General features: G+C 35.9%; 1 protein-coding gene across 2 annotated transcripts in view; it reads left to right on the top strand.

Annotated features, from left to right (window-relative positions):
* The window catches only part of TAPT1 (transmembrane anterior posterior transformation 1), a 48,446-nt gene that overhangs the window by 17,416 nt on the left and 17,034 nt on the right, over positions 1-13,996 (top strand). For both annotated transcript variants that reach the window (XM_041402745.1, XM_041402744.1), the window contains 4 exons: positions 5,171-5,333; positions 9,088-9,223; positions 10,005-10,102; positions 10,277-10,346. In XM_041402745.1, coding sequence (XP_041258679.1) covers positions 5,171-5,333; positions 9,088-9,223; positions 10,005-10,102; positions 10,277-10,346 — 467 coding nt within the window. The remainder of the gene's footprint in view (positions 1-5,170; positions 5,334-9,087; positions 9,224-10,004; positions 10,103-10,276; positions 10,347-13,996) is intronic.

Here is a 13,996-nt window from a genome sequence, read left to right on the forward strand (position 1 = left end):
TTCTGGAATCTGGTAGGATATTAGGCCTTAGGAGCCTTGGACAAAGGCTCTCATGATACTGTCTTTCAAGAGTAGAGTTCATTAAAGCCAGGCAAGTGTTAATATTTAATTCAGTTGTGCAGCATCACTGTATACCTGGGATAGCTTTGAAGGAAAAGACTAACTGCTTTCTACTGAAAAATTCTACTGCTCACTGCTTTGTTACCTTGCTGCCAGAATGATTGAAGTTGTATTGCTGAAGTGCTCTTTAATTATTGTTCTCATTTAGTCACTCGTGAGAAAAAAGACCCACGTGGAATTTTCATGTGAAATCTTCCTGTCTGTATTCTGTCATACTTCATGCACAGCTGTAAAAATGTGAAGTATTTGGAAGTGAGCTAAGCTGTTTCAGTTTCTCATATCTCCATTCAGTGGTTTCTAAAGCTGTACAATATCACACTCTGAGTTACCACATCAGCTCAGTAATGTCTAGTTCTTAAAACTTCGGTCCCTACTTTCAAGTGAGGTATTGCACTATTCTGTGTTTTTCTTGTTTGTTTCTTGGCTTTTTTGTACTTGTCATAGCTTGGCCAATTTGAGCTTTTTAATTTTGTTTTGTTTGAGATTCTGTGGTACTCATGATGTGCATGACTACAGCAGCGTGAGTTTGGATGTGATATTAATCACGAGGTCTGATTAGTTAGTGCTTAAGATGTCCTGAAAGTACTTTTCAGTGTTGGCATTGAGTAGTTACTGGAGACAATAAGTGAAAACACATACTGAGAAAAATGAATGCAGAATGCTGGGATGCTGTGACAGGCATGAAATCGCATCAGCCTGTGTGTGTTTCTGTGTATTAAACAGCTTAATGCAAAGGATAGGAATGATGTGTGACAAATATAGATTGAACTGTGTGCCTGATTGCGTACTAAAACTGCAATGGCCAGCCCTCACTGAACACTGACTACATCATTTCATTGCTGCAGGCTTTGCAGTCAGTTCTGTGCATTCGCCAAAAGGTGACGAATCATGAGACTTAATCCATTTACTTGATTTCCTTGTCTTTGTAGGAAATAATTGTCCCTTTTCTATATTATATGCAGAACCACCCCTCAAAATCCTTATTTAAATGTTATTAACCAGAACGGAAGATGATTCTGCTACAATAAAAATGCTTCTATGGATTTATGGAGGAGACATGTTTAATCTCTTTCAACTGGAAACATGTTAGTGGTACACTGTAGATTACTTGTTTAGTCAATATGAAAGGGTCTTTTCTAGTGTACAATGAAAGAACACTGGAATATATTTTAAATGCCAGGATCTTCTTACTCTTCTTACTTTCTAGAAGGCAGTTTTCTCTAGTTAATCTTTGCAGTAATCCCTTGTTCTGAGTAGAGGGTTGAGATGCTGGCAGCTTTTCTGTCATCAGACTGAGGAAATTGAAACCGTGAGGATATTTTTGTGACTAAGATGTTGTGGTTTAGTCCCAGCTGGCAACCAAGTACCATGTAGGCACTCACTCACTCCTTCCATCTTCCACCCATGGGGAAGGGAATTGGAAAGTTATGGTAAAGCTCATGGGTTGAGATTAGAACAATTTAATAATTGAAAGAAAATATGCTAATAATAATACTAAATATTATATTAATGAAAAGGAGAAAGAGAGAATCTAACAGAACCCTAAGAGAAACAAGTGACAGAGTTGTCCACCAGCCACTGCCTGGTACCCAGCCAGTCCCTGAACAGTGTTAGACCCCATTCTGGGTAACTCTCCCAGTTTATATACTGGGTGTGATGCTCTGTCGTGTGGAATATCCCTTTGGCCAGTTTGGGACACCTGTCCTGGCTACACTCTGTGCCAGCCTTCTGTGCAAGTGACACTTAAAAAACCTTGACTCAGGGCAAACACTTCTTAGCAACAACCAAAACATTCAGTGTGTTATCAGCATTCTTACACTAAATCAAAAAAGCCATCTACTAAAAATAAAAGGCACTCTGTCCTAGCCCTTGTTCTGAAGTTGTCGCAGCATTACTGTTGATTCTGCTTCCCATGTGAATGAGAAGCACAAGAAGTTATGTAGAACTTTGTACAGAACATTGATACATTGTATTTTTAATTAAAATGTCTGAAAAAATATTGTTTATTGCAGGTTTTTTTTTCCTAGTCATACAGACAGACTAGTGAGAAACTAAATCTAAGCAAAGACAAGAGGACAAGGGGCCTTCACGTTATGCCAGGGGAGGTTTAGATCAGATATTACGGAAAATTTCTTTACCAAAATGATTGTAAAGCAATGGAACAGGTTGCTGCTCACAGGAGTGGTGGAATCACCATCCTTGGAGGTACTTAAAAGATGGATAGACTGATTTAATGATGGACTTGGCAGTGATAAGCTAACAGGGGGACTCAATTATCTGAAAGGTCTTTTCCAACTTAAATGATTCTGAAATTCTCTAAAAATATTGTTTGAATGGGATCTGTTCTACAAAAGTTTAATTCCTGTAAAGCACAGCAATCAAGAGTCGTTGATCTGGCACTTTAGTGCAACTTTTGAATTGAATTTCAGTGATAATGAAGTTTGTTCTGTACACAGCACATTCTTAAAATCTTTTATAGGATGCTGTGTGCAAGTTTGTATGCAACTTCATATAGAGAAACTGTCTCCTGAGACAGTTTTCAGAGTTGAGACCACCTTTAGAAGAGCAGTTGTGCTCCTGGTTTTATGTAGTCTCTTCTCAGAATTTGTAATCCCTTGTCATGGTTGCTGTGTGCATTTACATTGGCTTCTCCTGAGTTGGTTCTACTTGAGTGTAGTCAGATGAACATCAACACAAGCAGAAGAGTGATAGAGTTATCAGTACAGAACATCTGCAGCTTGTGACTGGTGGTGAGCATCTTTGATATTATTTGTAAGCCAAAAAACCTTTGGCGCAATACTTTCAGTCTGTATTGATTTGTGGTTATCAAAGGATTTTCCTTTGACAATCTTTCTGGACTGCTTCAGAAGCTTTATAAACAGATTCTACTCACTAGTGCATTTCAGTGGGAGCATCCTATTGTTAAAACTTAACAAACTTTTAAAAGACTCTGAATGAGATTTTCAAGTGGGTGTCTCTTTTGTTCATCAGGTTTTCTGTACTAGGTACTTGCTACTTCTCTAATGATAAGGTAGTTGTTGGCTGGAAGAATGAAGATGCTGAGTAATAAATTCTGATTCTCTTTTTCACATGCTAAGGCCTGGCATTACTGTTGTGGCATAATAGTACCTCTATGACTGTATCCTAATCTGTATTTCAGAGTTTGAGTGTTGGCTAGGAAACTTATGTTTATGTACAGAAATGACTAAATACACTTCCAAAATGGAACTAGATTGGAGAAAAATGAATATGCTGTTACTCAGCATATGAACAGTAATCATAATCATGGGCTTGTTTAAGTCTTGTAAATATTTCAGTATATACTGTTATATTTTAAAGCTGTAATAATTTAAATAAGATGTAATTAAATAAGGCAGTAAATTTTCAAAGTGTGATTTTACAGGTTGGGGAGGATGCAATTTTTTGTGTGTCATGCAAAGACAGTCATAGGCTTTTTCAGCAGTGGGCAAAAGGTACACATTCAGTTTCCTTTAGTTTTTTCAATTGGTGTTTGCAGTTAAAACTCAGTTTGGGGGCTGAAGAAAAGAAGAAAATTCACTGAGGCATTTTGTCAAGGACTTAGGCTGAAATAATATATGGTGTGAAAATTGGTTGTTACTGGAAGACCTTCTGAAAGCAAGAAAATGTCTCTTAGGAGAGAAAGCCCATGTAAGCAGTTCTGGTATGCTGGACCAGGTTGAATTCTTTTATTTAGAATGTAATTGTTTTCAATACAGTTTATGCAGTAAAAACTATATAATAAAAGGAGCAGGTGCTCTCTGTTCAAAGTGCTATACTGTAAATCTGAGAGTTCTAGAAGCTTTCTTGCTCATACTTCCAGCAAGAGCACAACCTATTTGCCCATTGTGGAATGTCGCTGTGTGGTTCCAGGAGTGATATAATGCATGGGTGTTGTTTTCAGGGCGATTTTCTATTGAGTGGAAGACAACAAAGAAACCCAAATTATAACACTCCAGGTGTGATTAAAATAGAATGAGTGAGGTAGCAGGAATTTTGGAATTCTCTGTAGGATCTGTAGAACTACTCCAGAGGTCATAAGTAACTGTTTGGATGTTTTTTACAAAATAACTCCTATTTCTTTTTTTCTAAATATGTTATCAGTTCATGGGAACGTTGCCTAATCACTGGATGACCTACTGATTTACGAATACAGAAACTGAAAATTCATAACTTGAATTCTACTAATTACTTGCAACTTCATTGAAACATTAACTTCTGTAAAAGCATTTCAGTGTATTTAAAAAAATAACTGTATTTAATAAAAATAATTTCCTCCCTTTTTATATTCCCAACCTTTTGATGTAATTCAAAGGCTTTTTAACTGCTTTGCATTTTATTAATACTAAACTAAATAAATAGACAAGTGAATACAGCCTTGCAATTTCACTATGCTTCTATATACTGTTGTGGCAATTGAGAGTAAGCTATTTTCTTCCTGTAGTTTTACTGGGAAGAAATTGTGTAATGATTCCTTTAGTCTCCTGGGTTACTCATGGAAAACTTCTGCATTTGGTTCACAACCAACCTCCAGTTCTAATGTCAAATTGTTTGCATTTACTGCTGCAGAGCTTAGAGCTAAATGAAGATACAAAATTTAAAACCTGTTCCTCATCATCTGGTTCATTATACTGAAATTGAAGATGACTGCTTCATATCTTTTTGATCATAGTGAATACAATTTCTGTATCTGAGGAAGTCAAAATCATAGAATTGTGTGGAAGTGGGAAGGTAAATTAGAAATCCAGGGCATGCATGCAGAAGGTTATTAAAAAGTGGGAGCTCTCAACAAATATAGTGTTTTAATTAAAGGCATGTGGCTAGTAAGAGACTGTGATCCTGTTCATGAATGTGATCTATAAGTGTATGTCATCGTCATGGTGTTGGAGTGAGGGACAGGGGAGGAGGCATAATAATCTACATTAAAATATATCCATGATGAACAGCTTCTGTAAATTCATGTTGACTTGGTAACATCTGTATTTTGTGGGTATATGACATTTAGTGGAACTTTTTGCCCTTTGTATTTCAGTGACAGACGTTTGCTACAGCCTGCTCAGGTATGTGACATGCTCAAAGGAGTCATATTGGTCATCTGCTACTTCATGATGCACTATGTTGACTACTCTATGATGTATCATCTGATAAGAGGACAGTCTGTCATAAAGCTCTACATCATCTATAACATGCTTGAGGTAAGAATGTTGACATCAGAACGTGAAGCATGCTTTTGTCAGACTATCTAAAATATTTTGTGTTCCAGTATTTGCTTAGAATGTGGCACATCTGGTATTCTCACAAATCTGCACATACCTAAGATAATAAGCGCAGATGCAGTGAAACAGACAGGTTTGTGAACAATAAGGTTTTACATACTGTTTCATAATGCCTAATTTATGGAGCTTATTAATCAATTTCATAGCAAGAAACTTGAGAAATGGAAATGAAGAAGTGTCATATGAAATGCCAGGTAATGAATGAGATTTTGAACTCACCAAGAAAAGTAGAAACTGTTGATTTGAAATAATGATAAGATCCCAAGAGAGAACAGAGAAGGAGGATAATAGAAAACATGCAATTTGGGTTTTAATTCATCATTATGGAAATACATCTTTCATTGTATGCAAGGACACATGTTACAGCTTTACCTCAGTCCTGGCTAGGAGACACAAGCCTTTAAGGTGAATGAATGAATGTAGAAAAGGAAATTCTGTTTTGGGAGGTAAGATAAAGAGAAATTCTGTCAAGAAAAACACTTTCTGTTTTTCTGTTAATGTAAAGTATAAGATTTTTAATTGTGCTTCTATGATCAGTGGTTTACAAAGTAAATAATGTTTTCATGGGCACAATCTTATCTCCATCCTTCAAATTTAGGATAGTAGGAATACAGCCTCTTAAACAGACTCAGTCAGAGCTTTGTACACAAAAGTTATTCTGCTGGGGTTCTGGGATTCCTGAACGATATATTACTCCCTATTTGTACCCTTGTTTGAAGACTGCTGAAACAGGGTGACATTCTGCAAAATCTGAATATTTTGTCTGAAGGCATTTGTTTTTTCCTAATAAAATATGAAAATATTGCATAAGGAATAAACTTTCTTGTGGTGAAATAAATATAATACGAGTCACCTCAGTTGTTTATTCATAGGGTTTTTGTTGCTTTTGATTTTGCATTTGCTGAAAAACATGTACAAATATTAAATTCGCACTGAGTTACTATCTAGATTTTAGTTGTGTGGGGAAATACTCGTCCCTATATAGTTCCATAACTGATGAGAGATTATCACTTACTAAATAAGTCTATGTGCTTAAAATAGTATTTTCTCTTTATTTCAAGACTACTTCAAATCACTTAGTGCTGTACTTTCTCAGCTTTATGTGCTTACCACATAATTTGAAGCAATACTGCAGTTTTTGCTGTGAATTGAAAGCCATGTGCCATTCTGTTTGGAATGAGGAATTGAATTACTTTGCTGTGTTTGGCTGAACCAAAATTGTGTGTTTTAAGTAAGAAAAGTGCTGCATGAGTTTGTTTCTTTTAGGAAAGGGGGAAGTTTGTTACTACTCATGGTTATTAGAAAAATTACATTAGACTTTGAATTTGGAAACAGTATTGAATTTCCAGGGTGTCTCATGAAATCCAGCATGCCAAGCAGAGTGTGTGTTTTTAAGGGGCTTTTTTACCATGACAGGTTGCAGCAATATTGGCAGAAAATGTTCATGGTATCCCACTGAAAGACTTGGATAGTCAGCTTTCAACAGTTTGCTTGCTTAGACTACTTTGGTGATTTTTATTCAAAGTCTTTGCTACTGATGCAAGCAACTCTTTTTAAGGTATTCTTAATATGCTCTTTTTTAAGCAATATACTTGACATTTTTTCCCAAGTTTTCAAAATAAGGAAGATCTTTTCGCCTCGTAAGTCATTGAGCAACAGAGATGTTTACAATGTCCTAATGTTTTCGGCTGTTGGCAAGTCCGGGGAGTATTGTCCTGGACAGACATGAGGAATGCAAAATCTTCAAATTATGTGCTGAATGCTCCCAACTGACAGGCTAAGGGGAGCATTCAGCACATTTGGCTTAAATGACACTTTTCTTTTTTAGATTCAGACCCACCGGCTCCTGCTCCTTGTGAAGCCCCAGTGTGCGTTATGCTGGTGACAGCACTCACCATGGAATTCTGCTGGAGCCTGGAGCCGGCATGTAGGGTTTAGGTAAGTCATATTTGGAAAAGCAAGCAACAATATTGTGTGGTGGGTTTTAATATTTTCTATCCTTTCAGCAAAGAACCAAGGACTGCTTAAATAGAAAGGAAAGCAAAGGCACCATTTTATCTATTAAAACCCTCACAATATTGTGAACAAAAACTTACCAAACTCTTAAGTTTCTGTAGCTGGTGTTACTACACCAGGTGTAATTACTCAGTGGGTCATCACAATGAGCAGGAACCAAATAACGCAGACAATCTCAATTTACAAAATCTAAAAGCCGAAAACAATGCCACTGTAAATATCTCTCAAACTGATGGGGTTGGGAGCTTCAGATTTATGATAATTCATCAGCTCATGGCTTTGTTCATTTTATTTCATAGGTGATTCCTAGAGCACAGCACATTGTACATTTGTTTGAGGCATCCTGTAAAATTTTGTTTTAATTCAATGTTCATATTTTTGGAAACTTCATTCAGTAAGAGTGTTAGAAATACGTACAACTTTTCTCACTTCAGTATCTTTATCTTGACAATTATTTAGTTTAAAAAGTTGGGAAATTATCTGAAGTCTAGGTTTGTCTTGTCCCAAGAACTTATTTTCTATCTAGTAGGATCAATATTTGCAGGGACATTGTGCACCTGGTTCTGTACTGCTACATGTTGATTTAACATGTCCAAAATTGTTGTTTTACAGAAAGACACTAAGAGAAAATATTCCTTGTCTTTCTTAAGTAGAGATAATCAGTTTGTCATCTTTACCTGTTTCCATTTGGTTGAATTAGGAAGCAGTGAGAGATAGCTCTTTTTTTAGCCAGATGTGCCAAGTTTAATTTTTGAAGTTCTGGTTTTGTTGCCCTGTACAGCTTGGTTTTAAAATTATTGAACTGCAGTGTATAGACACAAAAAATGTTCTTCTGTGTAATGATTTTCAGTTTTATATGTTTGTTGCTGATGAAATGTTGGGAACTGGTGGAACTCCCTATGACCTTTCTTGCTGTGGTATTAAATTACAAGTTCAAAATGCTCTCCATATGTTTTCTATTTTTAGAATTACTGCTAGAGGGTTTTTTTCCTATTTGTGTGTATATTCTTTGGATTCTACTCCAGGTGTTTTTTGTTTTTTGAACATATTTTCCCTTTTTGGCAGACTTTCAAGTCCCTCTTAATGGCTTGTTTTTGTATTATAGTACTTTTAATTGTGATTTCTGCTTTATGTAGACATTTGCATTAAGTATATACTTAAGTGCATAGAAAACAGTAAAGCCAAGTCTAAGTTCAGGCATTTTGTACCTCTAAGCGAATGATCCCTGTCATCTGGAATTCACTTTTTTATTGTTGGGGTTTTTTTTTCTGTTAAACCCAGAGGTATGGGGAAAAACATTTTAAATGGTTTGATACAACATACATACTGCTTTATCAGAGGCTAAGATTTGAGTTGTACTTGATTATCTTTCAAGAAAGCATCTAAGATAACAATATATTACTAGTTATTCCAAATCCTATTGCAAAGGGGATAGTAAATTTGAAAGGGAAAGTAAACTGCTTAATATACAAAAGGAACAGTATTGCTGTGAAATCCAGAGAGAAAATGGAATAAGTAAGAGATGAAAAGTGATATATATGTGAAACCTTTTTTAGATGGAACTGTACTTTTAGTTTGAAGTGTTCTTGACCTGGGCTTACTCAAGTGTTGGAGAGAAAGGTAGGCAGTAAAAGGCAGTAAAGTTGTTCTTGTTTAGGTGGCTGATCGTCTGATTTCTTCATTTGGACAAGATATTTTGGATGCTCTTTATTGGACAGCTACAGAACCTAAGGAAAGAAAAAGAGCTCACATAGGTGTGATTCCTCACTTCTTCATGGCAGTGCTGTATGTCTGTATCCTTTTTCTTTGATGAATTGCAAAATTTTCTAAGTTAAATAACAGAGTAATTGCTCTAAATTATTTTATTTTAATACATTTGAAAAATTAATAGTGTTCCTAAATCGGTCTTCCTTTACTTGAAAAGTAAGATTTCCAGTACCACCTGCTTTAAAAGAAGGAATCCCTTCATGATGGTGTACCTATAGTAAAATGAAAAGCCATAATTGGATAGTTCATGGAAAATTTTGTTTCTGATTTGTTTTTGAGTATTTTGGCTCACAGGGCCTTCAAGACGGAGGGGTTTTGTTATTTAGTGGAATGTTAAACGCATCTAGCCTGAATATATTTTCTTGAAGTGAAAGGATAAACTCATGCATATTCAGGATGCAAATGTTCTTAGTGTGAAATAATCTTACAATGAATTTATGAATCTAAAGAGATACCGTAATCCAGTAATTTTGGTAATGAATTTAAAATTCTTACCATTTTTCCCTATTTTCTCTGAAATCTTTAGGCTAATTCTGAATTTTTCTTCAGATTGTATTGATGTTTCTCATGACTAATGTCATTGGGTTCTTTTAGAGCAAGAAAAATTAGCATCATTACATGCTACAAAGCACTGTGCATATATTACAGACATGTAAGTATTGTCTTGCTGTAAGTCTGGTTTACAGGAATATGGAAACTTTCCTGTTAAACTTTGAAAGCAAAAAAGGAAATCTGTGGTTCACTGCTCTTCAGTACTGTTGTACAGAACACCTATTTCAAATATTCTTCCTTAACCCTGCCATGCAGTCCTGCATGCTATTCTCATAATGGTTCAAGCAACAACCCTTAATGTGGCCTTCAACTCCCACAATAAATCACTGCTTACCATCATGATGTCCAACAATGTAAGTATGTAGCTTTATCATACAGCTTCCCTAATTTGTCTTGGAATCTTACGTCTTTGTGTATCATATGTCTTAAATATTAGTATTTTAAAATAACATCTTTTTTGATCATATTATTTGTTTATGTCAGATTTTTATGAGTAAAAACTAACTAACTGTTCCTAAAAATTGCAGTTCGTCGAAATAAAAGGAAGTGTTTTCAAGAAGTTTGAGAAGAACAATCTTTTTCAAATGTCAAACAGTGGTATGTATAGCAGTGCTGATCAGGAGAAAATGTGGAGAGAGGCTGTTTGTTTAATTCATTAATGTATTTAATATAATCAATGTATTTAATATTATTCTTACTATTAACATTTTACCTTGGTGAATTTGAGTGTTCTGACTTGCATTCCTCATCACCCCTTTTACTGATTGGTTCAGTAGGATGAAGCTGAGATCCACTTCAAGGAACACTTAGTCCTTTTATGGCACGTTTTTATTTGAGGTGCTAAAACAACCTACTGGCTTTGTGCTGAAATGCCTGTGCTTCCAAGTGATCAAGCCTTCTGTTTTCAAAAAAATGACTTTATAGTGTGCTGTGTTGACACAGTGATCTCAGAATGCATGTTGTTGGGTGGCTGTGAGGGTGAATCTTGAAATACCTCCCCCCTAAGCCTAAAACAAACAAAAAAAATCCCAAACAAATAAAACCCCAAACAAACAAAAAAAAAACCAGTGCAACAAAGTAGCTGATATATCAGGGAAATACCAGAGATTACTCTAATTTGTGATGTGCTCCCAAGATAGTAGGTAGAGGGTACTTAGGAAGCATGCTTCTGGCACTTCTTAACTGTGTTACTGCTTGGGATGGATGTTGGTAACTCGTACTCAGTGTGTCTCCTGAGGAAAAGCTGTTCAGGTATCCTTTGATGGAGATTCTTCCTAATACTGGTATCAGCCATTTGAAATATTTATTGAATTCTTGATTTCAAAGCCAGTAGGAATGATTGCACTTCAAGGTTGTGCTAGAGCTTCTTTGCTTGTACTACTTTTGTAGAATCTCAGAATACCCTGGACTAGAAGGGACCTCAAAGATTGTCTCATTCCAACCCCCTGCCATGGGCAGGGTCACCTTCCACTAGACCAGGGTGCTCAAAGCCCCATCCAAGGGGCTCAAGCCCCTTGTCTTGAAAAGTCCAGGGAGGGAATATCTGCAGCTTCTTTGGGCAACCTGTGCCAGTGCCTTACCACCCTCACAGTGAAGAATTTCTTCAGTATATCTGATTTCCTCACTTTCATTTATACAGATGAGTAAAGAAAATAGAACATATTCTTTTCATTTCAGCCCAAAGTTTTTAAACCAGATAACTCAAATGTGCAATAGGTTAAAAAAATAAAAATAGCTACTTATTTAAAAACAGATTATTCATATTTTTGTTTCACAAATTAAATTTTCAATAGGCTTACGTCAGGTTTTCCGTTCTGACTATTGATATGATCTCTGTCTGCAGACTTCAATATTACATGCAAATGTTTTGTAATTCTTTGGATGAAAGACTATTTACATAAAACCTTAAATATATCACAGAAAATTATATAACAGAAAATTAATACTAAATTTTAAGCTTAGACCTCCCCAAAAAGATCTTCCCAGCTATGTTGATAATGTTCATTCTGTGATGATAGTGTTATTTTCAGTTCCAAGATCTAATTACTTATATTTTTAAATTCAGACATATTTAACTTTACGGTGAGAATGTTAAAAATGAAATTTACTTAGCTATTGACAGAAAACCTAGATAAGGTTTATTATTAGTGCAGAAAATAGTTACAACTCTGTATCTAGCTCTCCTGCCTAAAGGTGAGGCCTGTTTCATGTTGAAATAAGCAAGGGACTGATATAAGAAATTGCTGGCAATTTCCTCCATAAAAAGAAAAGGATATCAATATTTTATTGCTGGACATTATTATTGAAGACCCATAATAGCAAAACCAGGTCGTCCTTTATCAGTTGATGGAAGAACTGTTACCATTCTTTAGTATGGGGATGGAAGCAGTGAGTACATACATAGAAGAGTGCACAAAACAAGCTAATTTATTCCTTTCAAACAGATAACTTTTCCTGGAACACCTTTCAGTATAGTTATAAATAGCAGTGTTTTTCTTCTCAAAGATAAATAACAGACACATTTTTAGTAGAGCTTTTCAGCTCTTTTGAACTTGAACAGATTTACTGCATCACAGCTTCAGTAAGGACGGAGCAGTATTGTTTCAATTCACGTATGCTGATCACTTTAGTATTCTTTAAACGTTTTATTTCGTGCAGCTGAAATGATGGTGTATCTTTTGATGGTGTATCTTTATGATGGTGTTGGCATGCTATGCCAATACTTCATCCTACCCTGGAACTGAGTCTAGTCTGGTGCTGTCAGCTGAGCTTTCAGTTAGCCTTTGGAGTGTCTTGTGTGTCCTAGAACACATTATGCTTAAACTGCATGCCTGGGCTGAACTAAACTTCTGAAAGGAAACACTAAATCTAGGCACTCCCACCTTTCTCTGCTTCTTTCAGTAGTTTTCTGAGGTCTGCACTCATCTGTAGGATAATGATGGCAGCAGTAGCTGATGAAGCTTGGACACATTAAATGGATTCACCTTTTCTGGGGCTCAGCTCAAAATATTACTCTTATCAAACATATGTGTTCAATTCAGTGTAAAGGTACTGATTTGTACACAGTAGGTAAATAATTTGAGGGGACTAATAGGAGTCTCACAGGGGCATCTGAGGAATTTCTCATGAGTAGGTGAAACTCTTTTCTTATTTAGCATGTTAATCAAAAGAAAAATATGACATAGCAGAAAAGATAAGCAATGACCACAAGAGTAGATATTGTGTTCAAGAGAAGTTACAACAACTAAAATTCAAAAGCAAGTTTTCTTGTGAATAAAAGTGTGAAAACAGAAATGAACTGGGAAAGCTGTACTTGCTACAAAATGCCCTGTATCACGTGTTGAAATGTCTTGCAGAGCCCTGCCTGGCTCAAACTTCTACGTAGTATGACATCAGGATAGGAAGTGCCACCAAGCGACTGGTTTAGATCTGGAGATTGTGAAATCATTTTCACTCGGCATCGTGCTCAGCACCAGTTGGTGGATAGCAAGCTGATGTGTGGCTGTATTATTTTTCCCAGTATTTACATTTCTGCACTTAGTGGAGTCAGTGATCCTTCTCACCTTTGTATGGCCATTTAAAATGCTACTGTAACAGCACGTCCACTAAAACTTCAAGATTAAAATAACTGTGAATCATCTACATAAAAATTAATTGAACAGGACATGAAATATACATAAGTTAATTGTTATCTAATAAAACAAACCTGTTATCTTTTAGGGGCAGATCAACAAAGACCTTGGGTCTTGTATAGCTGCTGGAGACTGCAGCTACAGAATCTGGGACTTCAACCATGCTGTTCCCACCGCTTTGATTTGTCAGCTGCAGCAAAACTACTTTTGCATTGTCATCCTGTCTTTTACAAGGAAATTTATGTACACCCAGGCAATCTAAATACTGTGGCCATTGGAGACCACTTTGATACAGAAAACCTTTGATTTGTTGTATCAGGAAGAAATATTTCCCTAAATTTAAATAGTATATTCTCTTTTTGAAATAGTTATCTGTAAACTAATTTTGTAGGGTCAGTATTAGAGAACAAGGAGACCAAATTATAAAGAGAAGTTCTTTCATCATTGTTGAAAGCCCAGCATGCTGCCTTCCTTTATGCTTTTAAATGTCTTATTTTAATTTCAAGCTGTGCTCTAAATTAAATTTCTTCACGAAAGTCAATTGTACCTCATGCAAAGAAGTGTATTAGATGTAGTGCATTAGGTTATTTCCTTCAGTTTGCTATTAGGCCTGAC

Source organism: Onychostruthus taczanowskii, unplaced genomic scaffold (assembly GCF_017590055.1).
Source record: "Onychostruthus taczanowskii isolate IOZ18803 unplaced genomic scaffold, ASM1759005v1 scaffold2, whole genome shotgun sequence".
Lineage (NCBI taxonomy): Eukaryota > Metazoa > Chordata > Aves > Passeriformes > Passeridae > Onychostruthus > Onychostruthus taczanowskii.